The 27,279-nt window shown below is 53.9% G+C and overlaps 1 protein-coding gene across 7 annotated transcripts in view; it reads right to left on the reverse strand.

Moving 5' to 3' along the window:
• Positions 1 to 127: 127 nt before the first annotated feature.
• Positions 128 to 27,279, reverse strand: part of TLE3 (TLE family member 3, transcriptional corepressor) — a 37,074-nt gene continuing 9,922 nt past the window's right edge. The window contains exons 6-21 of one of the 7 annotated variants that reach the window (XM_033070826.1): positions 26,043 to 26,105; positions 24,702 to 24,776; positions 15,700 to 15,901; positions 14,404 to 14,420; positions 12,029 to 12,148; positions 11,603 to 11,653; positions 11,336 to 11,491; positions 11,117 to 11,249; positions 9,535 to 9,716; positions 8,399 to 8,475; positions 6,794 to 7,043; positions 5,749 to 5,996; positions 4,766 to 4,913; positions 3,656 to 3,806; positions 2,552 to 2,628; positions 128 to 1,387 (exon numbers count right to left, since the gene is read on the reverse strand). In XM_033070826.1, coding sequence (XP_032926717.1) covers positions 1,280 to 1,387; positions 2,552 to 2,628; positions 3,656 to 3,806; positions 4,766 to 4,913; positions 5,749 to 5,996; positions 6,794 to 7,043; positions 8,399 to 8,475; positions 9,535 to 9,716; positions 11,117 to 11,249; positions 11,336 to 11,491; positions 11,603 to 11,653; positions 12,029 to 12,148; positions 14,404 to 14,420; positions 15,700 to 15,901; positions 24,702 to 24,776; positions 26,043 to 26,105 — 2,058 coding nt within the window. In that variant the 3' untranslated portion in view covers positions 128 to 1,279. Of the gene's footprint in view, positions 1,388 to 2,551; positions 2,629 to 3,655; positions 3,807 to 4,765; positions 4,914 to 5,748; positions 5,997 to 6,793; positions 7,044 to 8,398; positions 8,476 to 9,519; positions 9,717 to 11,116; positions 11,250 to 11,335; positions 11,492 to 11,602; positions 11,654 to 12,028; positions 12,149 to 14,403; positions 14,421 to 15,699; positions 15,905 to 24,671; positions 24,777 to 26,042; positions 26,106 to 27,279 lie in introns of all 7 variants that reach the window. The other 6 variants (XM_033070824.1, XM_033070825.1, XM_033070823.1 and 3 more) reach the window with 6 other exon arrangements.

Genomic DNA, 27,279 nt, shown 5'->3' on the forward strand with positions numbered 1-27,279 from the left:
TCTCCTCTCCAAACCGTTCTCCCCTCAACCATAAACATTTTATTATTTTTTTTTTTCCTTTTGGACCAGATCCAACTCGCCAAAAATAATCCATAAAAATGCTGTATAAAAATCCTCTGCCGTGTGCTACGATACAGGTGAGCACTTCTGCTACACAAATACTTTTATTTTCCCGTTAGGTCTTCGGGTTTGTCTTTTTTTTTTTTTTGTCTTTTTTTTTTTTAATGTCCTTTTTGGAACCCTTTAGTACAAAAGGCCTGTGGGGGGAGGGAGTTGCTCCATAAAACCAGAAGACACAAGACCATAAAGCCCACAAGGACCACAAGCAGCCCCCCCACCACACACAAACCCTACTTGTTAGTAAACTTTTTTTCGCTTTTTAAAAAAAAAAAAAAAAAAAATCCTGTATATTTTTTTTGTCTTTTTTTTTTTTTTTTCTCCAAGGTTATCAATTCTAATTCTTTACTTTCATTTGAATACAAAACACATAAGTTTGCTATTATCTTTCGTGGCTCCCTGAGCTGAATTTTCTAAGCTTTCTTTGAAATCACTCCTCATTTGCTTCTGTCCGAAGACCAAGAAGGGCTTGCGTGGGCTTCCCCTTTTCTTCAAACATCCAAGCACGGAAAAAAAAACCAAAAAAAAAAAAAAAAAAAAAAGGATAAATCCATAAATCCATCTATAAAAAACAACCCCAAGGTGGTTGGATTGTGTGGATGTCCCGTCAGTAGCTGAGGATTCCCCACCAGCACGAACACACCACGCACGACAGGAGGAACAAACTTTTCACCAGAGGACATCTCTGCTCAGCCTGCATGGCAAAGTCCCCACGGGGAGGGAAAAAGGGAAAAAAAAAAACAAACAAAAAAAATAAAAAATAAAAACCAACCAAAAAAAAAAATAACCCCAGAATAAAATTGCCACCACCAAAAACCATCAGTGGAATACAATTACAGCAGACAAAAATACACAGCTAAGTGTACTGGGAGGGTCCCCCCTTCCCACGCTATTTCCTAGTCCAGTATTTACATTTTTCACAAGTCTTATGCGGGATGCACAAAAAAAAGTCCCAATAAAAAAGGAGTCCTTTATAGTGCCACCAAAGCCAGACGGAAAGAACCGGAAAAACAAAAAAAAAATTCAAAAGAAACCCCAAAACCTCTTTGAAAAACCAAATAAAAATCCGTTTAGGGCTTCCACGTGTGCCAGAGCTGCAGATCTGCAGTAAATCCGGGCGGGGTCGGCGCTCCCGGGGTGGTCCAGGCTGGAAATGCCAACTTCAGTAGATGACCTCGTAGACTGTGGCCTTCTTGTCCCCAGAGCCCGTGACGATGTACTTGTCATCTGCAGAGATGTCACAGCTCAGCACCGACGAGGATTCCTTGGACTGGGGAGAGCAGGAGGGGAGAGGAGGCGTCAGCACGGGAGAGAATCCATTGGGATGGGAGAGAATCCATCAGCATGGGAGAGAATCAATCAGCATGGGAGAAAAATTCATCAGGATCGGAGGGAATCCATCAGGATGGGAGAAAAATCCATCAGGATGGGAGGAAATCCATCAAGATGGGAGAAAAATCCATCAGCATGGGAGAAAAATTCATCAGGTTGGAAAAAAAAAAAAATCAAGGTGGGAGGGAATCCATGAGGATGGGAAGAAAATCCATCAGGATGGGATTAAAACGATCAGGATGGGAGGGAATCCATCAGCATGGGAGAAAAATTCATCAGGATGAGAGAGAACTCATCAGGATGGGAGAGAACTCATCAGGATGGGATTAAAATCCATCAGGATGGGAGAGAATCCATCAGCATGGGAGAAAAATTCATCAGGATGGGAGAAAAATTCATCAGGATGGGATGGAATCCATCAGGATGGGAGAAAAATTCATCAGGTTGGAAAAAAAACCATCAAGGTGGGAGGGAATCCATCAGGATGGGAAAAAAAACCATCAGGATGGGATTAAAACCATCAGGATGGGAGGGAATCCATCAGTATGGGATTAAAATCCATCAGGATGGGAGAGAATCCATCAGGATGGGAGAAAAATCCATTGGGATGGGAGAAAAATTCATCAGGTTGGGAAAAAAACCATCAAGGTGGGAGGGAATCCATGAGGATGGGAAAAAAAATCCATTAGGATGGGAGAGAATGCATCAGGTTGGGAGAAAAATCCGTGACATTGGGATGGAATCCATGAGGATGGGAGGGAATCCATCATGATGAGAGAAGAGCCCATCAGGATGGGAGAAAATTCCATTGGGATGGAAGGGAACCCATCAGGTTGGGATAGAATCCATCAGGATGGGATTAAATCACATCAGGTTGGGATTCCAGAACTAAAACCCATCAGGTTGGGATAGAATCCATCAGGATGGGATTAAAACCCATCAGGTTGGGATTAAATCACATCAGGTTGGGATTCCAGGATCTCCCTCCATGCCAGGGCCACCCCCCCTTCCTGTCACCCCCCTGGCCACTCCAAGGGATGTCCCCTGACCCAGAGTGGGGCCCTGGGGCTGCCCCAGCCCTGTCCCCCCCAGCCCAGCCCACCTGGAAGATGCTGGCTCCGTAGGGCGTCCTCCAGGCGTTGAGCAGGTTGTCCTTGCCAGTGCTCACAAACCACTTCCCTGCAAGCCAGGATTTGGGGATTTGGGATCAGCAGCTGGGCTGTGGTGCCACCTCCCCAACCCTTCCTGTCCCCAGCTCTGCCTGAGCCCAGAGGTTTGGGAGAAATGGGAAACCTGCAGGTGTCCTGGGGAGTCAATGCAAGGGCTGCTCCCAACGCCCACGGTGCTCTGTGGCTGTTTGCAGCCAAAACCAGGATGGGGTTATGGGAATAAACCCTGCCAAAAGCAGGATGGGTTATGGGAATAAACCCTGCCAAAACCAGGATGGGTTACGGAAATAGACCCTGCCAAAACCAGGAACAAACCCTGCCAAAATCAGGATGGGTTATGGGAATAACCACAGCCAAAACCAGGATGGGTTATGGGAACAAACCCTGCCAAAACCAGGAACAAACCCTGCCAAAAGCAGCATGGGTTATGGGAACAAACCCTGCCAAAACCACGATGAGGTTATGGGGATAACCAAAGCCAAAATCAGGATGGTTTTATGGGAATAACCACAGCCAAAATCAGGATGGGTTATGGGATTAAACCCTGCCAAAACCAGGATGGGGTTATGAGAATAAACCCTGCCAAAACTAGGAACAAAGCCTGCCAAAACCAGGATGGTTTTCTGGGGATAAATATCACCACAGCCAGGATGGTTCTACGGGGATAAACACCACAGCCAGGATGGATTTATGGGAATAAACACCACAGCAGGATGGTTCCATGGGGATAAACCCCAAGTGCATGGAATGGATCCTGCTGGAAACATCCATGCTCAGCCCCCATTATTGTGCTGAGCACTGTCCCCCCCTGCAGCTCATGGACATCCATGGCCATGAGCTGCAGGGACAGGGCTGGAGCACCCTGGGATAGTGGGGGATGTCCCAGTTCAAGGTTCCTTCCAACCCCAAATATTCCATGAGTTCACATCCCCATCCATGAGCGAGGCGGAGGTGCCCCAGGGATGAGCTCTGGGGTGTCTCCCAAGCCAAGCCACCCCCAGCTGCAGGATCCCCTCCCTGCCCAGCACCCTGCTCACCACAGTAGGCGAATTTGAGGGACAGGACGCAGCTCTCGTGCAGGTGCAGTTGGTACTTGTCGGGTTTGGTGTGGTGCAGCACCTCCACGTTGCTGCTCTCCATGCCCACTGCCAGCCACTCCCCCGTGGGGCAATACCCCAGGGAGAAGATCTAGGGGGGAATATGGGATCAGGGCACAGCAGCAGCAATTCCCAGCCCCACACGGAAATTTGGGATGAGATGAGTCATTGTAACCCAACACAACCCAACTCAACACAACCCAACTCAACACAACCCAACTCAACACAACCCAACTCAACACAACCCAACTCAACACAACCCAACTCAACACAACCCAACTCAACACAACCCAACTCAACACAACCCAACTCAACACAACCCAACTCAACCCAACCGAGGGCATCCAAGCCAACTCATCATAACTCAAATCAACCCAACACAACCCAACCCAACTCAATGCAACTCATCACAACCCAACCCAACTGAGGGCGTCCAAGCCAACTCATCATAACCTAACACAACCCACCTCAATTCAACTCATCCCAACCCAACTCAGCTCATCCCAACCCAACCCAACTCATCACAACCCAACCAAATTCAACTCATCCCAACCCAACTCATCCCAACCCAACTCATCCCAACCCAACTCATCCCAACCCAACTCATCCCAACCCAACTCATCCCAACCCAACTCATCCCAACCCAACTCATCCCAACCCAACTCATCCCAACCCAACTCATCCCAACCCAACTCATCCCAACCCAACTCATCCCAACCCAACTCAACACAACCCAATCCAACTGAGGGTGTCCAAGTCAACTCATCACAACCCAACCCAACTCATCATAACCCACCCATCACAACCTAACACAACCCAACTCATCATAACCCAACTCAATTCAACTCAAACCAACTCATCACAATCCAAATTCCTTAAGGGATGCCAAAGAGGAGCTGGCACAAGACCCAGGGAGCCCCAGCGCTCCTGGGCCACCCCAAACCCAGCAGGAACAGCCGCGCTGGGAGCTCAGAGGGCCAGCAGGAAATGGCCCAGTAGCTGAGCAGACTGCCAGCCCCCCTGGGCATGGAGCCCTGCCCAGGGCTGTACCTGGGAGGTGAAGTCGTGCTGCTGCAGCTGCCGCCCTTCCCGCAGGTCCCAGGAGCGCACGGTGTTGTCCAGACCCCCCGTCCACAGCTTTGTACCATCGTGGGAGATGTCTATGCAGCTGGCCCCATCCGTGTGGCCTTGGAATTGCCTTGGGAGCAGGAAAAAAAGGGGTGGAATTCTGAGATTCTGCAGTGCTAGGAAAAGCACGGAGCTGAGCTCGAGGTGGCTCGTCCACGCCGAACGTTCCTGGAAATTCCATCCAGGAGTAGCCTGGCCAAGGGTTGGGCTGGTTTAGGGATGAGCACCAGGAGATGGTGCAGCACCACCACAGGGTGTCCTACCCAGAGGGGATGGGTGGTGGGACTCCCCATCCCTGGAATGTTAAAGGCCAGGTTGGACAGTGCTTGGAATAACCTGGGAGAGTGGAAGGTGGGGGAAGAGGAAAAGGGATCATGGTGGGGAGAAGAGGAAAAGGGATCATGGTGGGGAGAACAGGGAAGAGATGGCAATGGGGTGGGGAAAGAGGAAAAGAGACATTGATGGAAGGAAGAGGAAAAGGAACACTGACAAAAGGAAGAGGAGAAGGAACATTGACAAAAGGAAGAGGAAAAGGGGCATTGAGAAAAGAGGGACGTTGACAAAAGGAGAAAAAAGGGACATTGAGAAAAAGAAGAGGAAGATTGACAAAATGAAGAGGGAAAGGGACATTGACAAAACAAAAAGGAAAAGGAATGATGACAAAGGAAGAGGAGAAGGGAAAGAAGGACAGGGACAAAAGGAAGAGGAATGTTGACAAAAAGAAGAGGAAGAATGTTGACAAAAGAAGAGGAATGTTAACCAAAGAGGAGGAAAAGGAACGTTGTGAGGGACAAAGCAAAGCAGCAGTGCCAGGAGCACCCAAAAAGGAACATGACATAGTAAAAATGACCCTTAAGGCCCTTCCCACACCACAACCCCCAGCCCATCCCCTGTGAGGGTCTCACCTGACCAGGGTCTGGTTGTGCAGGTCCCAGACGGCGATGTTGCCGTCGCTGCAGCACGAGAAGCACACCTTGGCGTCGGGGCTGATGGCCAGCGCGTAGCAGGCGGGCGCCGACGACGTCAGCTCGGCCTTGATGCGCGGCGTGGGCGACGCCAGGTCCCAGATGGTCAGCGTGCTGGCCTCGCCCCCCACGATCAGCGTGCGCCCGTCCGGCAGCAGCTTGCACGAGCGGATGTAGTTATCCCTGTTCTGGGGGGGAAAGGACAGGGGAGTGGGCAGGGAGGGGTGGGCAAGGGGGAGAGGGAAGGGGGAAAGGGGGTGAGAAAAGAGGAAAAGGGATGTTGGTAGAAAAAGAGGAAAAGAGACATTGATGGGGAGAAGAGAAAAAGGATGTTGATGAGGAAAGAGGAAAAGACATGTTAATAGGGAGAAGAGAGTAGCAAGGTGAGAAAAGAGGAAAAGGGGACGCAAGAAGAGAAAAAGGAACATTGGCAGAAAAAGAGGAAAAGGGACCATGATGGGGAAAGAGGAAAAGAGATGTTGATAGGGAGAAGAGGGAAAAAGGGTGAGAAAAGAGGAAAAGAGGATGGGGAGAAGAGGAAAAGGGATGTTAGTGGGGGAAAAAAGGGACCATGATAAGAAAAGAGGAAATGGGATCATGATGGGGGGAAGAGAAAAGAGGGTGAGAAAAGAGGAAAAGGGATGTTGATGGGGAGAAGAGGAAAAGAGACCATGATGGGGGAAGAGGAAAAGGGAAATTTAAAGGGGGAAAAGAGTGGTAACAGGAAAAGGAAAAAGACAATAATGGAAGAACAAAGAGTTGATAATGGAGAACAAAAGGATGTTAAGGGAGGAAGAGGAAAGGGAGGAAAAAGAGGAAACATGGGGGAAGAGAGATTGATGTTAATGAGGAGATGATTAACAACATCAGAGGTTGTCAATGGGGACATTAACAGGGGCAGGGGACATGGCCCTGAGGACAGCAGGGACACAGCCCAGGGGACAGCAGGGACACAGCCCTGGGGACAGCAGCCCCAGCCCCTCACCAGGCAGTCCAGCTGGGAGATGGGGCTCTTGCTGCCGGGCTGGCTGATGTCCCAGATCTTGACGCAGCCCTTGCCGCCGGTGTAGACGTGGCGCGTGGGGTTGCTGATGGTGACGGCGCACACCACCTCGCCGTGGCTCAGCGTGTTGATCTGCCGCGCGTGCCGCGGGATGCCCGGCCCCGCCAGCGCGTCGTGCGGGAACGGCACCGGCTGCATCTGCCCGTCCGCGCTCACGTGGAACGAGTACGCCCTGCGGGAGGGAGGGGTCAGAGACACCAGGGAGAGTGACAGGAGGGGGTCAGAGACACCAGGGAGGGGGTCAGAGACACCAGGGAGGGGGTCAGAGACACCAGGGAGGGGGTCAGAGACACCAGGGAGGGGGAGAGGAGGGGATCAGAGATACCAGGGAAGGGGAGAGGGAGGGATCAGAGTCACCATGGAGGTGGAGGAAGGATCAGACACACAATGGAGGGGGAGAGGAGGGGATCACAACCACCATGGAGGGAGAGAGGGCTCAGAGCCACCATGGAGGGTGGGGAAGGGATCACACACACAATGGAGGGTGGGGAAGGGATCAGAGTCACCATGGAGAGGGAGGAAGGATCAGACACACAATGGAGGGTAAGGAAGGGCTCAGAGCCACCATGGAGGGTGAGATGAAGGGATCATAACCACCATGGAGGGGGAGAGGAAGGGATCAGACACCCCATGGAGGGTGAGAGGGATCACACACACCAGGGAGGGGGAGGAAGGGATCAGAGCCCCCATGGAGGGTGAGGAAGGGATCAGATACACAGCATGGAGGGGGAGGAAAGATCACACCCACCATGGAGGGGGAGGAAGGCTCAGACCCACCATGGAGAGGGAGGAAGGATCATACCCACCATGGAGGGTGAGGAAGGGCTCAGACCCACCATGGAAGGGGAGACGGAGGGATCAGAGCCACCATGGAGGGTGAGGAAAGGCTCACACCCACCCTGGAGGGTGAGGAAAGGCTCAGACCCACTATGGAGGGTGAGGAAGGCTCAGCCCCACCCTGAGATGGGGACTGAAGGGTAAGGAATAGCTCAGACAATGTTTGCAAAGATCAGATGGAGAGGTGGTTTGTGACAAACGGAGCCACAACTTGCAAACAGCATGAGGGTGCAAAGTGATAAATCCAAAACTTTAAAGAAGCAAGAGCTAATCTCAAGGTCTGGAATGTGCCCAAAGGGATAAGATGCACGCTCCAGAGACAACGTTCAAGTGTGATGAAGAGTCTGGAAGCCTTCATGAGAGACCCCAAATTGGGGAGAGGCAAGCTCAAAAGGACTTTTGGTTCATTTCAATATGAAGTGTGGGTAGGCAGGGCTAGGACATGAATGTGGATTGGGTGTTCTGTACAATCCCAGGCTTTTAGGGAATAAACAGAGTAGCAGTTTGAGGTTTTGCTGTGCATGCTTTGGGAGGAGCTATCCCTGTGCACCTCAGCTGAACAAATGCACTCTCAGGAGTTACAGAGTTTTTTCTGGGTATCAGGATGCTGGGGACAGCCCAGCTGTCACAGTGCCAGCCCTCCCTGGTGTCCCTCCCCTCCAATCCCCCAGAAATCCAAGCAACACTTACGGTTTCCCTCCGGGGATGGAGGCCAGGCTGGAGGGCAGCCCCGGGGCTCGCATGGGGGGGTGTGGGTCAAACCCCACCTGCCAAGAGATGCAGGGACAGGTGAGGCCAGGGACGTCACAGTTTCACATCCATGACCCCTTGGGACACTGGTGACACCAGGGATGTCACCCAGTTCCCATCCATGGCCCCTGGGGACACTGGGTAGCTCCTGCTCATCCCCTACTGCTCAGAGCTAATTAATAATTAATTAATTCCCCCAGCAGGAAGGGGAGGCAGCCAAAGGTTTGGGGTCTGCAAGAAGCAGCTGGGACATGCTCACTCCCCCTCCCCAGGCCATTCCCAAGCCCTCAGGAATGGGATCAGTCACCCAGCACTCCGAGGGTAAAAACCCTAATTTCTGCTTTAATGGGAACATCTGACTCCTTGTTCTGCCTTAAAACTGGAGCTCAGTGGGAGGAACGGGAAGGGGGCTGAGGAATGGGATGAGGGGCTGAGGAGTGGGAAGGAGAGTGAAGAATGGGATAAGGGGATTGAGGAATGGGATAAAGGGGCCAAAGAATGGGAAGGGGGCTGAGGAATGGGAAGGGAATGGAGGAATGGGAAGGAGGTTCAGGAATGGGATGGGGGTTGAGGAATGGGGTAAGAGGGTTCAGGAACAGGATAAGGGGGTTCAGGAATGGGAAGGGGGTTGAGAAATGGGGGTGATGGGATGGGATGGGGGTTGAGGAATGGGATCAAGATTAAGGAATGGGATGGAGGTTAATGAATGGAGATTAAGGAATGGGATGGGATGGAGGTTGAGGAATGGGATGGTGGTTAAGGAATGGGATGGGGATTAAGGAATGGGATAAGGGGTTGAGGAATGGAGGTTAAGAAATGGGATGGGGGTTAATGAATGGGGGTTGAGGAATGGGATGGAGATTAAGGAATGGGATGGGGGTTAATGAATGGGATGGGCATTAAGGAACAGGATAAGAGACCAAAGCACAGGAAGGACAAACCCCATCCCAGCAGCACACCCACATCACCCCACAACCATCCCCACCCCAGCCCTTCACCCCCTTTGAGGACCCCCCCATTCCCCCACCCCCCAGGAGAAAGGAGCCAAAAGTGCTACGTACAGCTCCAAAGCTCACCATGGGGGCCCGGCCGTAGGCGGCGGCGGCGGCGGCGGCCGCGCTCATCTGCGGGGGGAGGTTGTGCAGCCCCGCGTAGGCACCAGGGCTGGTCAGGGAGCCGTTCATCTCGTGGTGCCCCATCATGGCGAACGGCGCCGCGTACGAGCCCGCGATGGAGATGGGCGTGCGCAGGGCCGAGGCTGTGGGGGGGACAGCATGGTCAGGGGACAGGGACAGCATGGTCAGGGGACAGGGATGGGACAGGGACAGCATGGTCAGGGGACAGGAGGGACAGGGTCAGGTCAGGGGACAGGGACAGCTCAGGGGACAGGGAGGGGACAGGGACAGGTCAGGGGGACAGGGACAGGTCAGGGGACAGGGAGGGACAGGGACAGGTCAGGGGACAGGAGGGACAGTCGGGGACAGGAGGGACAGCCAGGGTCAGGGACAGGGATGGGAGGGAAGGGACAGTCAGGGGACAGGGACAGCATGGTCAGGGACAGGTCAGGGGACAGGGACAGGTCAGGGGACAGGGAGGGACAGGGACAGGTCAGGGGACAGGGAGGGACAGGGACAGGTTAGGGGGACAGGGAGGGGACAGGGACAGCCAGGGTCAGGGGACAGGGACGGGAGAGACAGGAAGGGACAGCCAGGGTCAGGGGGACACGGGCACAGGGGATGGGACAGGGAACAGGGAGGGACAGGGACAGCCAGGGTCAGGGGATAGGGATGGGACAGGGACAGGTCAGGGGGACAGGGAGGGACAGGGACAGGAGGGACAGCCATGGTCAGGGGACAGGGGATGGGAGGGACAGGGGGACAGGGGATGGGACAGGGGACAGAGAGGGACAGGGACAGTCACAGGTCAGAGGGGACAGGGGACAAGGGCAGGAAGGCGATAGGTAAGGAGGGAGAGGGGACAGGACACAGGGATGGGGACAGGGGACAGATCTGGGACAAGGAGGGGATGGGACAGGTCAGGGAGAAACAGAGGACAGGGATGGGACATGGGAGGACAGGGGACAGGGACAGGTCAGAGGGGAGAGGGGACAGGGAAGGGACAGGGAGGGGATGGGATATGGGACAGGGATGAGGCACGGTTAGGGGTAGGGACACAGGTGGGACACTGGAAGGGATGGGATATGGGGCAGGGATGGGGACATGGGACAGGAGCAGAGCACAGCCACAGAAAAACCCAACAGCCTGGAGTCCAAGCCCACCTTGCTCCCAGCCCCGAGTGTCACACCCAGGCCTTCCCTGGACACCTCCAGGCATGGGGACTCCACCAGCTCCCCCTGGGCATTCCCACCCTCTCCATGGGGAAATTCCCCCTGGTGCCCAACCTGACCTTCCTCTGGCACAGCTTGAGACTGTGTCCCCTCACCCCAACAGCTGTCCAGACATGGATCAGTTCCTCATAAACCTCATCCCCCAGAAATGCAATCCCCCAGAAATGCAATCCCCCAGAAACACAATCCCCCCACAAATGCAATCCCCAAATCTGCCATTCCCCGTGACAGGGACGATCTGATGCCGTGCAGGGGACAGCAGTGACCCCGTGGTGACCCCATGGTGACCCCATGGTGACCCCAGGACCCACCCAGGGGGTCCATGCCGCTGGGCTTGCCGGGCATGGGCCGCAGCCCCGGGGTGCTGCTGGTGCCCGGGGTGGGAGCGTCGTTCCTGGGCGTCGGAGTGTTGGACTTGAGGCCGGGCGTGGAGGATTTGTCGTTCTGGGGGGAGAAGGGAAGGGAAAGATGAGCTCCAGCTGGGATGCAGAGCCCCTCCCTGGAGCAGTGACCCTGCAGCAGGCACGTACGTGGCCCAGGTCCTTGGTCTTGGAGGAGGGAGTGCTGCTGGAGGAGGCCACCGAGGCCGGGCTGTTGGGAGCGTCGCCCTTCTTCAGCCCACGGCCCTTGTCCAGCCCGTTCTCCGGCGGGGAATGGGCCGGGCTCACCCGGGGGGTGGCGGGGTCCTGTGGGATGGGAGAGGTGCTGGGGGGGTTCCCACAGTGGTGCTGTGGGTTCTCCTCCAGGCCAGAGCTGGGAGGTGCCCAGGGAAGCGATTCCCACATCCCGGAGCTCACCTCGTTGGAGACATCGACCACCAGGTCATCGCTCTTGTCACCATCGCTGTCCTGCAACACACAGCGTGTCACACCCTGCAGGGAGCCCCAAAAACTGGGGGGGGATCAGCCCTGAGGAGCCCAACCACCCCCAACAGCAGCACACACTCAGGGGACGTTATTCCATGAAAACAGAAATTTTTTCATGCAATTTTTTCATGGTCAGGTGAGGGAAGGAGCTGGGGTGGAGTGAGTCAGGGCAGTGGATGTGGCACTTGGAGACAGGGATCACGGTGGCCTTGGCACTGCTGGACCCCTCCAGGTTTTCCAGCCTGAACGATTCCAGGGCTCTCTGCTCCAGCTCACCCACACCCCATGTGTAAAACACCACCCAAACCCCCATTTCTGTCCCTAAAACCTGTCCCTGTCCTTGTCCCTGTCACTCACATATCGGCTCATGCTGTCCTTCTCCTCTGCTTTCCTCTTCTTGGAGTCCATGCTGTAATCCGTGGAGCTCCGGTGCTTCTCGCTGGCCCGCAGGCTCTCCGAGGGGGACACGGAATTATTCTGTGGAGTTGGGAGAAGCTTGGGAGGGGGAACAGGAGGGAACAGAGCCCCAGGTCCTGAGGGGACACAGCCCTGGCCCCCAGGGTCCCCCCCATGTCCGAGTCTGGATGCTGGGAGGATCCCATGGACACCTGAGCTCCTTTTGCAGCAGGAAAATGCAGGAGGGGGTTGTTGGTTATGAAAACATCTGGGAAAATCCACATGGCTGGGAAAGTCCAGTGTCCATCTGGGACTCCCTGGGAATGCCAGCACGTCCTGGTCTTTGGTCCCTTCAAGTTGGCATTCCCAGGAAAGCTCAGAAATGGCTTTTTAAAATAAAGAGGACATCCACAAAAGTCCTGGGAAAGCCACATGAGTAGGAATGGCAGAGCCTGGCACAGGGGGAATCCTGCCCTTCCTCCAGGCAGCACAGCCCAGGAGATGCTGGCACTCCCAGGAAAGCTCCAGAGCCCAGTTCTCCCTCTGGCAGAGCTGGGACAAGAGCAGAGGAATGGTGCTGGAGCCAAAGGACATCCCCAGAATGTCCTGGGAAAGCCACATGAGCAGGAATGGCAGAGCCCAGCTCCCATGGCACAGCCCAGGAGATGCTGGCACTCCCAGGAAAGCTCCAGAGCTCAGGTCTGCCTCTGACAGAGTTGGACAAGAGCAGAGGAATGGTGCTGGAGCCAAAGGACACCCATAGAATGTCCTGGAAAAGCACCCCAGGGAACACTGCAGTCAAACCCAGCAGCACGAGGAGGATGCCTGGCCCTGATCCCACATCCCCCAGCACCCCAACACTCCCTGCCCTCAATCCTGGGAGCAGCAGGATCCCTCCCCGCTCCCTGAGCCCTTCCTGCCTTTCTTCCCCCGCTGAAAGGCAGAACCAAAGCAGTTCATGTTTCTGCTGGGTCCCCACTAAGCAGCTTTGGATAACACGGAGCTCTTTCTTCCCAGGCAGTCATGCTGAAAGCCCTCACAGCTCCCAGAGAATCATGTCAGGCATTTAGAGCCATCGATCCATTCAGCCCCGCTCCTGGCCCGCCGCCAAGCAACTAAATATTTTTTATTGCACAGGCAAAGGCTGGGGGAAAATATGAATGACTAAGGCTGATTATCACAGGCATTAAAGCTCCGCGGGGAGCAGCCCGTGGATGGCTTGGGAAGCTGCCCAGCCCCCTGCCCGCAGCAGCACAGGGTTAATGATGCCCAATTCCCCCCTGGCTCTGCCCCCTGGCTCAGCACTTCCCTGTCCCTGCTCTCCACAGGGCTGGGGGTGGGCTGGGGGCTGGCAACAGGAGCCAAGCCACGGTTCAGCCGGGTTGGTGTCCTTGGCAGCTTCTCACAGGGAATGTCAGGCTGGGGAAAAGGCTCTGGGAGGGTTGGGTGGGAGCTGGGGGACACAGCCCCAGGATGGGTGGGAGCTGGGGGACACAGCCCCAGGCTGGGTGGGAGCTGGGGGACACAGCCCCAGGCTGGGTGGGAGCAGGGACACAGCCCCAGGCTGGGTGGGAGCTGGGACACAGCCCCAGGCTGGATGAGAGCAGGGACACAGCCCCAGGCTGGATGAGAGCAGGGACACAGCCCCAGGCTGGGTGGGAGCTGGGGGACAGCCCCAGGCTGGGTGGGAGCACGGGGACACAGCCCCAGGCTCTCAGGACACAGCCAGGGCATCTCCTGTGCTGCCCCTCCTGCTGGGAAATTCCTCCTGCTGTGCCCTTTTTCCCTCAATAGGGAATGAGAGGGGCTGGCTCAGCCCCCTTCCATCCCCACCTGGCTCCTGCCACCCTCAATATCCAGGGAATCCATCCCTGTCCCCAAGGAACCCATCCCAAGGGCAGGCTCCTCCAAAATCCAGAGATTTCCCTGCTTAGGAGCTCCCAAATCCTTAACATGGAGCAATAACCAAACCCATCCCAGATAAACCACCCCAGATAATTGGGGGGTGATCAGGAATGATCCACCCAAAGCTCTGGGTCTGACCACGCTCATTCAGCCACAATTTCCTGCCTTGCCACAAGCAGAGGGATTTAAATCAAATTCCCCAATTTGCACCATGGAGAAGGCGGCTCTGCTCACCCCAGCACAGCTCTTCCAGGCTGTGGGATTTTTTTTTTTTTTCCCAGGATGAGGGATTTTATTGCCTGGGTTATTATTTAATAAGAGCTGTGCCACAGGCAGCCCTGCAGCCACCAGGGCGGGTTTTTAAGGGATGAAATAAAACTCAGCCGTGCAGCCACCAAAAAGGGGGAGCAAAAGGAAGGAGTGGGACTTACTGCACTTGAGTCTCGCTCTTCAGGAGATGCCAGGGCACAGGGGAGGGCACAGCCAAACAGAACAGCAAAAAAAGCGAGTTAGGACAAGTCTTACACCAGGAAATCAAACCCAGATCCTCCTCGTGCTCTCCACTCAACCCTTAAAGTCAAGGCCTGTCTGGGCTCCCTTCCAGATTTAAAATCTCCCTCCAATCCACCTCTCCCATCCAATTCCTGCCCCTCTGATTTATCTGGCTGGAAAAGCCCTGAATCCAAAGGGAATGGCAGCAGATCCAGGGGTCTGTCCCTGCAGTGACCCCACAGCCTTGGGGGGACAGCTCCAGAGTCAGGGTGTGGCTGAGACAATGATTTGTGCCCAAAAGTGGTAATTTGTACCCTAAAGTGCCCATTTGTACCCTAAAAGTGCCCATTTGGACCCTAAAAGTGCCCATTTGGACCCTAAAAGTGCCCATTTGTGCCCAAAAATGTTCATTTGTGCCCCAAAGCGCCCATCTAATCCCATTTCCCATTTCCCCTGGGATCTCTGGCAATCTGAATCCAGGGACAGCAATGGATCTGGATCCCTGCTGCCAACAGTTCTGTCTGGTTTCCCCACACGGGCTCATTTTGAACATTTCCCTCCCCTGGGAGGGTCCAAACCCAGCTGGGATCACCCTGGCACAGCACACGGGGTCATTTCCAGCATTTCCCTCCCTTTCCACCAAACCATCCCGGGACTGGGGCAGCTCCAGAGACAGCAGTGACCATGGGGGGGACAGCAGTGACAGCAGTGACCATGAGGGGTGGCAGCAGTGACCACGGGGGTGACAGCAGTGACCATGGTGGGGACAGCAGTGACAGCAGTGACCATGGGGGGTGACAGCAGTGACCATGGGGGTGACAGCAGTGACCATGGGGGTGACAGCAGTGGCCATAGGGGGGACAGCAGTGACCACAGGGGTGACAGCAGTGACCACAGGGGTGACAGCAGTGACCACAGGGGGTGACAGCAGTGACCATAGGGGTGGCAGCAGTGACCATGGGGGTGACAGCAGTGACAGCAGTGACCATGGGGGTGGCAGCAGTGACCATGGGGGTGGCAGCAGTGACAGCAGTGGCCATGGGGGTGGCAGCAGTGACCATGGGGGTGGCAGCAGTGACCATGGGGGTGGCAGCAGTGACCATGGGGGGGGACAGCAGTGACAGCAGTGACCATGGGGGTGACAGCAGTGCCCGTAGGGGTGACAGCAGTGCCCACAGGGGTGACAGCAGTGGCCATGGCAGTGACAGCAGTGCCAGCAGCCCCTCCCCTCTCACCTCTGTGGTCCAGGTCGTGGTGATTCTTCTCGTCCTTGACTGCCAGGTGGGCCTGGCTGCCCAGGGCCCCCAGGGCCAGCAGCCCCGAGCTGGTGCCGGTGACAGGGGGCAGTCCTGGGGGCTGCAGCCCCGAGGGGTGCGGGGGCAGCTGCACGGGGGGGCCGTGGGCAGCGTGGGACAGGTGCTGGGCCTGGAGCTGCTGCTGCTGCAAGGAGAGCAACGGTGAGGGAGGCAGGGCAGGGAGGGACAGTGTTGGGGACAGAAATGGGGAGGGACAGAACTGGGGAGGGACAGTCCCAAGAAGGGACAGTTCCAGTTAAGGACAATCTTGGGAAGGGAAAAGTCCTGGGAAGGGAAAAGTCCTGAGAAGGGAAAAGTCCTGGGAAGGGAAGGGAAGGGAAAAGTCCTGGGAAGGGAAGGGAAGGGAAAAGTCCTGGGAAGGGACAGTCCTGGGAAGGGACAGTCCTGGGAAGGGACAGTCCTGGGAAGGGACAGTCCTGGGAAGGGACAGTCCTGGGAAGGGAAAAGTCCTGGAAAGGGAAAAGTCCTGGGAAGGGAAAAGTCCTGGAAAGGGAAAAGTCCTGGAAAGGGAAAAGTCCTGGAAAGGGAAAAGTCCTGGGAAAGGAAAAGTCCTGGGAAAGGAAAAGTCCTGGGAAAGGAAAAGTCCTGGGAAGGGAAGGGAAAAGTCCTGGGAAGGGACAGTTCCAGTTAAGGACAATCCCGGGAAGGGACAGCCCTGGGAAGGGAAAAGTCCTGGAAAGGGAAGGGAAAAGTCCTGGGAAGGGACAGAACTGAGAAAGGGAAGGGACAGTCCCAAGAAGGGACAGAACTGGGAAGGGACAATCCCAGGAAAGGACAATCCAGGAAAGGGACAGCCCTGGGAAGGGAAGGGACAGTCCCAGCCCTGCTGGGTGCCTGGAAGGAGAAGCCCCCGTTAGCAGAAGCTCCCTCCCAGTGCCCAGGGATGATCCCAGGTGCCAGCATCCCTCTCCTGGGATAATCCTGCAGGGCTCACCCCCTGTGGGTATGGTTAGTTTGGTTTTTACAGCAGGAAAAAGGAAAACAAAACCAACTCAGGGATCACATCCATAGGCAGAGACTCCATGGCTGGAGGGTCAAACCAGAGAGGGAAATTCCAGCACTCAGGAGCTTCCCAGCCACACCAGGACAGGGAAATTCTGCTCAGGTGCTTCCATGGGGAGAAGAAAATTCCACCCCAGCCCTGGTCCCATCCAGGATCCTGCTGTTCCCAACCCCCTCTGACACCTCCAGGTGCTCCAGGTGTTGGATAAACCCCTCAGGGATCCTCCATTCCACATAAATTCTCCATTCCCACATAAATTCCACAGGGATCCTCCATTCCCACAAATCCCACATAAATCCCCCAATCCCACATAAATCCCACATGGATCCTCCATTCCCATATAAATCCTGTAGGGATCCTCCAATCCCACATAAACCCTGCAGGATCTTCCATTCCCACATAAATCCTCCATTCCCACATAAACCCCACAGGGATCCTCCATTCTCATAAATCCCACAGGGATCCTCCATTCCCACATAAACCCTGCAGGGATTCTCCAATCCCTAAATCCTGCAGGATCCTCCACTCCCACATAAACCCCACATTTATATTTTTTTTGGGACTCAATCCCAGCCATGGAGATTCACTGCAGAGCTGCACTGCAGCTCATGGGGAGAGAGGAAGGGAAAACCAAACACATTCCCTACTTCCAACTCAGAAATTCCACAAACACATTCCCTGCTTCCAACACAGGAATTCCACAGAACCATTCCCTGCTTCCAACACAGAAATTCCACAAAACCATTCCCTACTTCCAACACAGGAATTCCACAAAACCATTCCCTACTTTCAACACAGGAATTCCACAAAACCATTCCCTGCTTACAACACAGAAACCCTGGAGGAAAAGCAGCTGGAACCCAAGGAGCCACCTGTGAGAGTCCCCAAGGGCAGGCAGCAGGGTCCTGGAGCTGCTGCTGCTGCCTGAGACCCCCCTGCTGCCCCCTGGGACCCCCCAGCCCCTCCTGGGACCCCCAGGGGTCACACTGGGGAACCTGAGCACAACAGGACTCAGGGGCTGGGGACATCCCAAAAGAGGGGAAACCCCAAAAGAGGAGACATCCCAAAAAAGGGGACACCTGGGAATGAGGGGACACCCCAAATAAAGTGTCCCCAAAAACATCCCCAGGGATAAGAGAGCACCCTAAAACACCCCCAGGTATGGAGAGAACACTAAAAACACCCCCAGGTATGGAGAGCTCCCTAAGAATATCTCTAGAGATGGAGGGCACCCCAAAAACATCCCCAGGAATGGAGAGCTCCCTAAAACACTCTCAGGTATGGAGAACTCCCTAAAAATTTCCCTAGGGATGGGGGGCACCCCAAAACCACCCCCAGGGATAGAGAGCTCCCCCAAAAACACTCCCAGGGATGGAGAGTTCCCCCAAAAACACTCCCAGGGATTGGGGGCACCCCAAAAACATCCCCAGGGATGGAGAGCTCCCTAAAAAGATCCCTAGGGATGGGGGACACCCCAAAAACACCTCCAGGGATGGAGAGCTCCCCCAAAAAAATTCCCAGAGATGGAGAGCTCCCTAAAAACACCCCCAGGGATTGGGGGCACCTCAAAAACACTTCCAAGGATGCAGAGCTCCCCAAAAACACTCCCAGGGATGGAGGGCACCCCAAAAGCACCCCCAGAGATGGGGGCTCCATCCATGTTCCCGACATTTCCATCTCCAAGGCGATTTCCAGCCCCCAGGAGTCTCTCCCAGGTGTCCCCACACCCCTGGCAGTGCCCCAGGTCAGGTTGGATGGGTCTGGAGCAGCCTGGGACAAGGGGGTGTCCCTGCCAGGGCAGGGGTGGCTCTGGGGGGGTTTCAGCTCCTGCCACCCCAAACCATGACCCCACCATCGTTCTCCCCACAGGGAGCAGCAGGAGGTGACATCCTGTGCCACCCCATGGACACAGCAGGATGGGACAGCCCTGGCTGGGCCACCCAGCCCAAAATCCCCACCCACAGCAGGATTCCAGGCACAGCAGATCCACGGCTCCAGCTCCTCCCAGATCCCACCAGGAGATTCCTCGTGCTGCAGCAAATCCATAAATCCCTCCCAGGATGGGAAGAAGCTCAGGGTGGACATTCCAGAGTGTCCCAGAGCAGGGCTGGGGGTCAGGGCCACGAGGTCCTCAGTGCCAGGATCAATCCTCTGGCACCAAAAAACAAAAGGAACAGATCCTTGGTTCTTCCCAATCCCAACTCCACAGGAAATCCACCCATGGAGGGAGAGGCCATTGCAGCAGAGCATCATCCCAGAGGTGTCCCAGGTGATTTTCCAGCACCTCCAGCCATTCCACATCCCTGGGATACAGAAAGATCCAAAGTTTTATCCTCCAGCTTCCAGAACCATCTGCAGGCTGTAACTCATCCCAGCAGCACTCCATGGAATTCCAGCCCTGGAACAGCCCCAGCAGGAACAGGAGCAGCACCCAGAGGAGGAAAATCTGGGATTTCTCCCTGGTTTTTGCAGATAAATCCAGGCAGGGGAATCAGGGAGCTGCAGAAGCCCCTCCCAGGAGGTGTCAGGACACAAAATCCCAGCTGAGGTGGGTCTGGTTTGTGGCCCTGGCAGCAGAGCAGAATCCAGGTGGGATGTCCTGAAGCTTCATCCCTGGGGTGGGCAGGATCCCAGGCAGGGCTGCAGAGCTCCATCCACATCCCAGGAGGGCAGGGAGAGCAGCAGGAGCCAGGAAGGAGCCCAGGGCACATCCCAGGCTGGGCTGGAGCACTCCCAGCTCCCCATGAGCACGGAGCAGCGGCTGCAAATCCCTGGGAATCACATCCTGGAGAGGCACAAAGCCCAGCTGGAGCTCCAGAGAATTCCTGGAGGGGAGTTTCCATCATTCCCAGGGGTGAATTCCTGGAAGTGAATTCCCAAGGCAGGTTGGCAATTCCTGGAGATGAATTTCCATCTTTCCCATTGAGTGAATTCCTGGAGATGCATTTCCATCATTCCCAACAGGTGAATTCCTGGAGGTAGATTCCCCAGGCAGGTTGGGAATTCCTGAAGATGAATTCCTGGAAGTGGATTCCTGGAGGGGAATTTCCATCATTCCCTGGAGGTGAATTCCTGGAGGTGAATTCCTAAAGCAGGTTGGCAATTCCTGGAGGTGAATTCCTAGAGATGAATTCCCAAGGCAGGCTGGCAATTCCTAGGGGTGGATTTCCATCATTCCTGGAGGTGAATTCCCAAGGCAGGTTGGACATTCCTGGAGATGCATTTCCATCATTCCCACCAGGTGAATTCCTGGAGGTGAATTCCCAGATGGTGAATTCCCAAGGCAGGTTGGTAGTTCCTGGAGATTAATTCCTGGAGATGAATTTCCATCACTCCCATCAGGTGAACTCCTAGAGATTAATTCCCAAGACAAGTTGGGAATTCCTGGAGATGCATTTCCATCATTCCCAACAGGTGAATTCCTGGAGGTGAATTCCCCAGGCAGGTTGGCAGCTCCTGGAGCTGGATTTCCATCATTCCTGGGGTGAATTCCCAAGGCAGGCTGCAGTTCCTGCAGCTGGATTTCCATCATTCCTGGGGTGAATTCCCAAGGCAGGCTGCAGTTCCTGCAGTGCTGCTCACTCCTGGTGTCTGTGCTGGAACAGCCCCATCCCTGCCTTCCCCCAGGGCTGTGCTCAAACAGCAGGCCTGGGTCAGGAATGCTGCAGCATTCCAGGGATGGGGAGGCTCTCTGGGAATCCCAAATCCCCCTGCTCAGGGGCTGAGGTGACAAGTGACACAGGACAAGGGTTTGGAGCAGCATTCCAGGATCAGGGAGAGGCTGAGCCCAGCCACACCTCAGGATGCTCCAGCAGAATTCCAGCATCACCTGGGCTCCTCACATGCTCCCAGCAGGGAGGGATGGGCCCAAAATCCCAAAAAATCCCAGGGAACAGGAGGAACAACCCTGCAAACCCAGCCTGGGCGAGCCCTGGGGTCCCTCACTGAGATGGGGACACAGAAGAGGTTCCAGATTTGGGAGGGAGGCTGGCAAGGAGTGTCTGCTGGTGGAGTGGCTTTAATTGGATTATGTCCATCAGCTCCATGCCTTTGTTCCTGATTTAATGGTTCAGCACTTCAGTTCAGTTAAATTTAGTGACAGAGTTTAATCATTTCCAGGGAAATCATTTCCAGGGCTACAACCAAATCAAGGCTCCATTTCAGCCCAGCCTGGAGCGCAGGAGCAGCGAGACAAATGGCCCAGATGCATAAAATTAACAGTTCCTGACCTCAAAAGGGGCAAAGAAAGAGCTCTGCACCGTGCTGGGGAGGGTTTGGGTGTTGCAGCACCTGTACTGGGGTGTTGGGGCAGGTTGGGGATGGAGTTGGGACATCCCAGAGCTGAGCAAACCAAATTGTGATGGAGTTCTGGGACATCCCAGAGCTGAGCAAACCAAATCATGATGGAGTTCTGGGATACTGGGACACACCAGAGCCGAGCAAACCAAATTGTGATGGAGTTCTGGGATATTGGGACACCCCAGAGTGATAAAACCAAATCATGATGGAATTCTGGGACATTGGGACACCCCAGAGGTGAGCAAACCAAATCATGATGGAGTTCTGGGACATTGGGACACCCCAGAGCTGAGCAAACCCACCCAGGGGTGTGTCCATGTGGACAACCCTACAAAAACAACCTGCTGGGGACAGGAAAAGCACCAAACCCTCTGAGTTTGGGGGCTCAGGGGCTGGAGCTGCCACCCAAAGCAGCTCCACGCTCTGGGATGAGCCTGGAACCATCTCTGAAAGGTATGGGAGGATGGAATCTCCATCCCCTAAAAATTATGGAATCATCATCCCCTAAATCATGGGAGGATGGGATCATCATCCCTTAAAAACTAAGGAATCACCATCCCATAAATCATGGGAGGGTGGGATCAGCATCCCATAAAACCATGGAATCACCATCCCCTAAAAAATGGGATCTCCATCCCCTAAACTATGGAATCACCATCCCCTAAATCATGGGAGGGATTGAATCTCCATCCCTTAAAACCATGGAATCACCATTTCCTAAATCATGGGAGGATGGAATCACCTAAACCATAGGATCACCATCCCCTAAAAAATAGGAGGATGGGATCTCCATCCCCTGAAAAATGAGATCTCCATTCCCTAAACCATGGAATCACCATCCCCTAAAAAATGGCAGGATGGAAACTCCATTCCCTAAACCATGGGAGGATGGAATCATCATCCCCTAAACCATGGGATCTCCATCCCTATAACCATGGGATCTCCATCCCTATAACCATGGGATCTCCATCCCTATAACCATGGGATCTCCATCCCTATAACCATGGGATCTCCATCCCCATAACCATGGGATCTCCATCCCCCAAACCATGGGATCTCCATCCCCTATAACAATGGGATCTCCATCCCCTAAACCATGGGATCTCCATCCCCTATAACCATGGGATCTCCATCCCCTAAAACCATGGGATCTCCATCCCCTATAACAATGGGATCTCCATCCCCCATCAAGAACAAACCCCAGGGTGCACAGAGGGGAGGAATAAAACCCCAAATCCTTGGGATTTTCTGCTCTGGAGCTGTGCAGGGATCAGGGATCAGCCCCAAATTCCCGCTGGGAGTTGCTCAGGGAAGCAATTAATGCCTGTTAATGATCCAGGGAATGGATCCCTCACTGAACCCCAAATCTGCCACCTGCAGCCCTGCAAGGGGGTCCAGGGTCACCCCAAAACTCAGCTCCACCCACCCCTCCAGCCAGGATCCAGCTGCTTTTCCTCCTTCCCAAAAACTGCAGATTCCACACAAAAATCCAGGAAAATGCACAGAAGAGCAAGTTAGGCACAGGGAATTAGAAAATCCTTCAAGGTTAAGAAGTGGAAACAGCTATTAAAAAATAAAAATGATCATCAATGAGTTTTCTGGGAAACAAAGGCAGAGGAGCTCTGGAGCTGCCCAGGACGTGGAGTGGGAATTCCAGCGGCTGCTGCAGGACCAAGAGAGCGACAGCAATTAAATCAAACTGAATTCAAACTGTTAATTAGTCATCAACCCGTGCAGGGAAAGGGTCAGTGCATGGAACAACAACTGCTCAGGGCACAGCAGCCCTGCAGAGACAGGCCTGGCCTCAGGGGCTGGGGGCTCCCACCCCAAAATCCCAAATTTCAGACATGGAATGGCCAAATCAGGGGCTGGAGCTGCCACCCCAAAATCCCAAATGTGGAGCAGCCAAATCAGGGGTTGAGGGCTCTCACCCCAAAATCCCAAATTCCAAATGTGGAACAGCCAAACTGAGGGCTCCCACCCCAAAATCCCAAATGTGGAGCAGCCAAATCAGGGGCTGGAGATCCCACCCCAAAATTCCAAATTCCAAACATGGAACAGCCAAATCAGGAGCTGGGACTCCCACCCCAAACTCCTAAATCCCAAATGTGGAATGGTCAAATCAGGGGTTGGGGGTTCCCACCCCAAAATCCCAAATTCCAAACATGGAACAGCCAAATCAGGGGCTGGGGCTCCCACCCCAAAATCCCAAATTATAAACATGGAACAGCCAAACTGGGGGCTCCCACCCCAAAATCCCAAATTATAAACATGGAATGGCCAAATCAGGGGCTGGAGCTGCCACCCCAAAATCCCAAATGTGGAACAGCCAAATCAGGGGCTGGAGATCCCACCCCAAAATCCCAAATTTCAAACATGGAACAGCCAAATCAGGGGCTGGGGCTCCCACCCCAAAATCCCAAATTCCAAATGTGGATCAGCCAAACTGGGGGCTCTCACCCCAAAATCCCAAATTCCAAATGTGGATCAGCCAAATCGGGGGCTGGGGGCTCCCACCCCAAAATCCCAAATCCGGAACAGCCAAATCAGGGGCTGGGGCTCCCACCTCAAAATCCCAAATTTCAGACATGGAATGGCCAAATCAGGGGCTGGGGCTGCCAGGGGGGAGCAAATCCCAGTCCTGAGTTGCCCTGGGAGGGGGATTGGGGCAGTTTGGGCATGGAATTGGGGCACTTTTGGTATTTTAGGACAGTTTTGATGTTTGGGCACAGCCAGGTTGTGGGACTGGGGAGATTTTGCTTTTTTGGGGCAGTTTTGGTGTGGGATTGTGGCACTTTTTGTGCTTTGGGACAGTTTTGGGTACAGCCAGGTTGTGGGACTGGGGCAGTTTTGGTGTTTTAGGACAGTTTTGGTGTTTGGGCACAGCCAGGTTGTGGGACTGGGACAGTTTTGGGGCACTTTCGGTATTTTGGCACAGCCAGGCTCTGGGATTTGGGAGGTTTTGGTGTTTTGGGGCAGTCTGGGTGTTTTTGGGGCTGTTTTGGGGCAGTTTGTGTGTTTTTGGGGCTGTTTTGGGGCACTTTTGGTGTTTTAGGACAGCTTTGGTGCTTTCACACAGCCAGACTCTGGGATTTGGGGACATTTTTGGGACACTTTTTGGTGTTGTCACACAGCCAGACTCTGGGATTTGGGGACACTTTTGGGACAGCTTTGACGCTTTCACATAGCCAGACTCTGGGATTGGGGCAGTTATGATGTTTTGGGACAGTTTTGGTGTTTTAGGACAGTTTTAGTACAGTTTTGGGGCTGTCACACAGTCATGCTCTGAGATTTGGGGACATTTTTGGGACACTTTTGGTGTTTTGGGACAGTTTTGATGCTGTCACCCAGCCAGACCCCAGGGTTTGGGGACACTTTTGGGACAGTTTTGATGCTGTCACCCAGCCAGACCCCAGGATTTGGGGACAGTTTTGGTGTTTTGTGACAGTTTTGATGCTGTCACCCAGCCAGACCCCAGGGTTTGGGGACACTTTTGGCAGCCCTGGGCACTGGGAGCTCCCCTGGGCCCTGCTGAGGGCAGGGCTGTCTCTGGCCATGGTAAATGAAGGAATAAAAGGGGAATACACACGGTGAGAGGCAGATTGGGAAGTCCACGTACCCCGATGATGGCATTCAGCTCTGTCATTGTCACCTGCTTGGCACGCTCAACAGCCTGGGCCACCTGCTGTTGGTGCTGGGGACAGGGACAGAGGGGACAGGGGGGACAGGGGCTCAGCCAGGGCCAGCCCAGGACCCCCCAGCCATGCCCCCCCTTTTTTTACCTGTTTTTTCCTATTTTTTTGCCTGTTTTTCCCTATTTTTTTCCCATTTTTCCCTATTTTTTAACCTGTTTTTCCCCTATTTTTTGCCTGTTTCTCCCTGTTTTTTGATCCTATTTTGCCTGTTTTCCCCCATTTTTTGCCCAATTTTTCCATATTTTTTACCCTGTTTCCTTCTATTTTTTTGCCCCAATTTGCTCATTTTCTCCTAACTTTTTTGCCCCATTTTGGCCTTTTTTCCCTATATTTTCACCCCATTTTGCCTGTTTCCCTCTGGGGTTTTTTTGCCTGTTTCCCCCATTTTTTGCCCAATTTTTCCCATTTTTCCATATTTTTTACCCTGTTTCCTTCTAGTTTTTTACTCCATTTTCCCCTAATTTTTGCCCCATTTTGCCCATTTTCCCCTATATTTTCACCCCATTTTGCCTGTTTCCCTGGTTTTTTTGCCCTATTTTCCCCTATATTTTGCCTGTTTTCCCCTATTTTTTTACTCTATTTCCCAATTTTTTTTACTCTATTTTACCTCTTTCCCCCCTGTTTTTTCCCCATTTTCCCTGGTTTTTTCCCTATTTTCCCTGGTTTTTTTTCCTATTTTTCCCATTTTCCCCTATTTCTTTTGCCCTATTTTGCCAATTTTTCCATATTTTTTTACCCCATTTTGCCTGTTTCCCTTTGGTTTTTTGTCCCATTTCCTCCTATTTTTTGTCCTATTTTTCCCATTTTCCCCAATTTTTTTTGCCCTATTTTGGACATTTTCCCCTATTTTTTTTCCTATTTCCTTCTACTTCTTTGTCCTGTTTCCCCCTATTTTTCCCCCTATTTCTCCCTATTTTTTGACCCCATTTTGCCTGTTTTCCCTTATTTTTTGGCTCCTTTTTGTCTATTTTCCCTCTATTTATTTGCCCCATTTCCCCCCCATTTCCCCCCATGCCCCCTACTTTTTTCCCTGATCCCCCCCCATTTCCCCCTATTTTTATCCTTATTTCCCCTATTTTTCCCCCTAATTCCCCCCCATTCTCCCCTATTTTTCCCCTATTTCCCCTCTATTTATTCCTATTTTTTCCCTATTTTTCCCCCTATTTTTCCCTATTCCCCCCCCTATTTTTTCCCCATTTTTCCCCCCATATTTCCTGCCCAACCCCCCTCCCCACACCCCCCAGCAGGGTGGGCAGTGTCCTTACCTCTTGTGACAGAAAAGGCATGATCTGGGCTAAAATCGTGTTCAGCCTCTTAGCAATTTCTGTCTGCAAAAAAAAGGGAAGAGGGAAAAGCAGCGTCAGCAGCAGCACCTCCCACGGGGGCACGAGGCTTCCTGGGGCTGGGGCAGAGCTGCCTGTGCCTGCTGCCATCCCAGAATAATCCCCTGTGCATCCCCAATCCCAGAATATCCCTCTGTGCATCCCCCATCCCAGAATATCCCCCTGTGCATCCCCCCCATCCCAGAATAATCCCCTGTGCATCCCCCATCCCAAAATATCCCCTGTGCATCCCCTCTCTGTCCCCTCTCCCTGTCCCTTCCCAAAATCCTCTCTCTGTTCCACTCTCACTTCCCAAAATCTTCTCCCTGGCTCTTCCCAAAATCCCCTCTCTGTCCCTGTCCTGTTCCAAAATCCCCTCTTTGTTCCACTCTCCCTTCCCAAAATCCCCTCTCTGTCCCTTCCCAAAATTCACTGTCCCACTCTCCTTTCCCAAAATCCCTTTCCTGTCCCCTGTCCTTCCCCAAAATCCTCTCCCCATCCCCCCCTCTGTCCCCTTTTCCTGCCCCTTTCCAAAATCTTCTCCCTGTCCTTTCCCAAAATCCCCTCTCCCTGTCCCCTCCCTGTACCTCCCCAAAATTCACTGTCCCACTCTCCTTTCCCAAAAATCCCTTTCCTGTCCCCTGTCCTTTCCCAAAATCCTCTCCCTATCCCCTCCTGTGCATCCCCAACTCCATCCCCTTTTCCTGCCCCTTTCCCAAATCCCCTCTCTGTCCTTTCCCAAAATTCTCTCCCTGTCCCTTCCCAAAATGCTCCTTTTTCAGGATGTCCCTGTCCCACTCCACCCCAAATCCACCCCAATCATTCCAAATCCACCCTGCTGACCCCACAGCCCAGCTCCTGGGAAGTTCCTGCAGCACCTCTGGGTTTTAACCCAGCCAAAGCACCCCAAGGAGATCCCCAAATATCCTAAACCAGAGGAAAAACCCCAAAGGACACCCAGCCCTCGCTGGGGGTGGCTGGGACACGCTGCCCCTGCTGCAGGGACAACCCCAGCAGCACAACCAACACCAGAAACAAGGGAAAATCCTGATCTGCTCCAGCCTGGAGCCACCCCAGGGGCAGGGAACAGAGCCCAGAGCTCAGGGCTGGGGGTGCTGCTCCCCAAAATGAGCTCAGAGCTGGGGGTGCTGCTCCCCACAGAGCTCAGAGCTGGGGGTGC

Source organism: Catharus ustulatus, chromosome 12, assembly GCF_009819885.2.
Source record: "Catharus ustulatus isolate bCatUst1 chromosome 12, bCatUst1.pri.v2, whole genome shotgun sequence".
Taxonomy (NCBI): domain Eukaryota; kingdom Metazoa; phylum Chordata; class Aves; order Passeriformes; family Turdidae; genus Catharus; species Catharus ustulatus.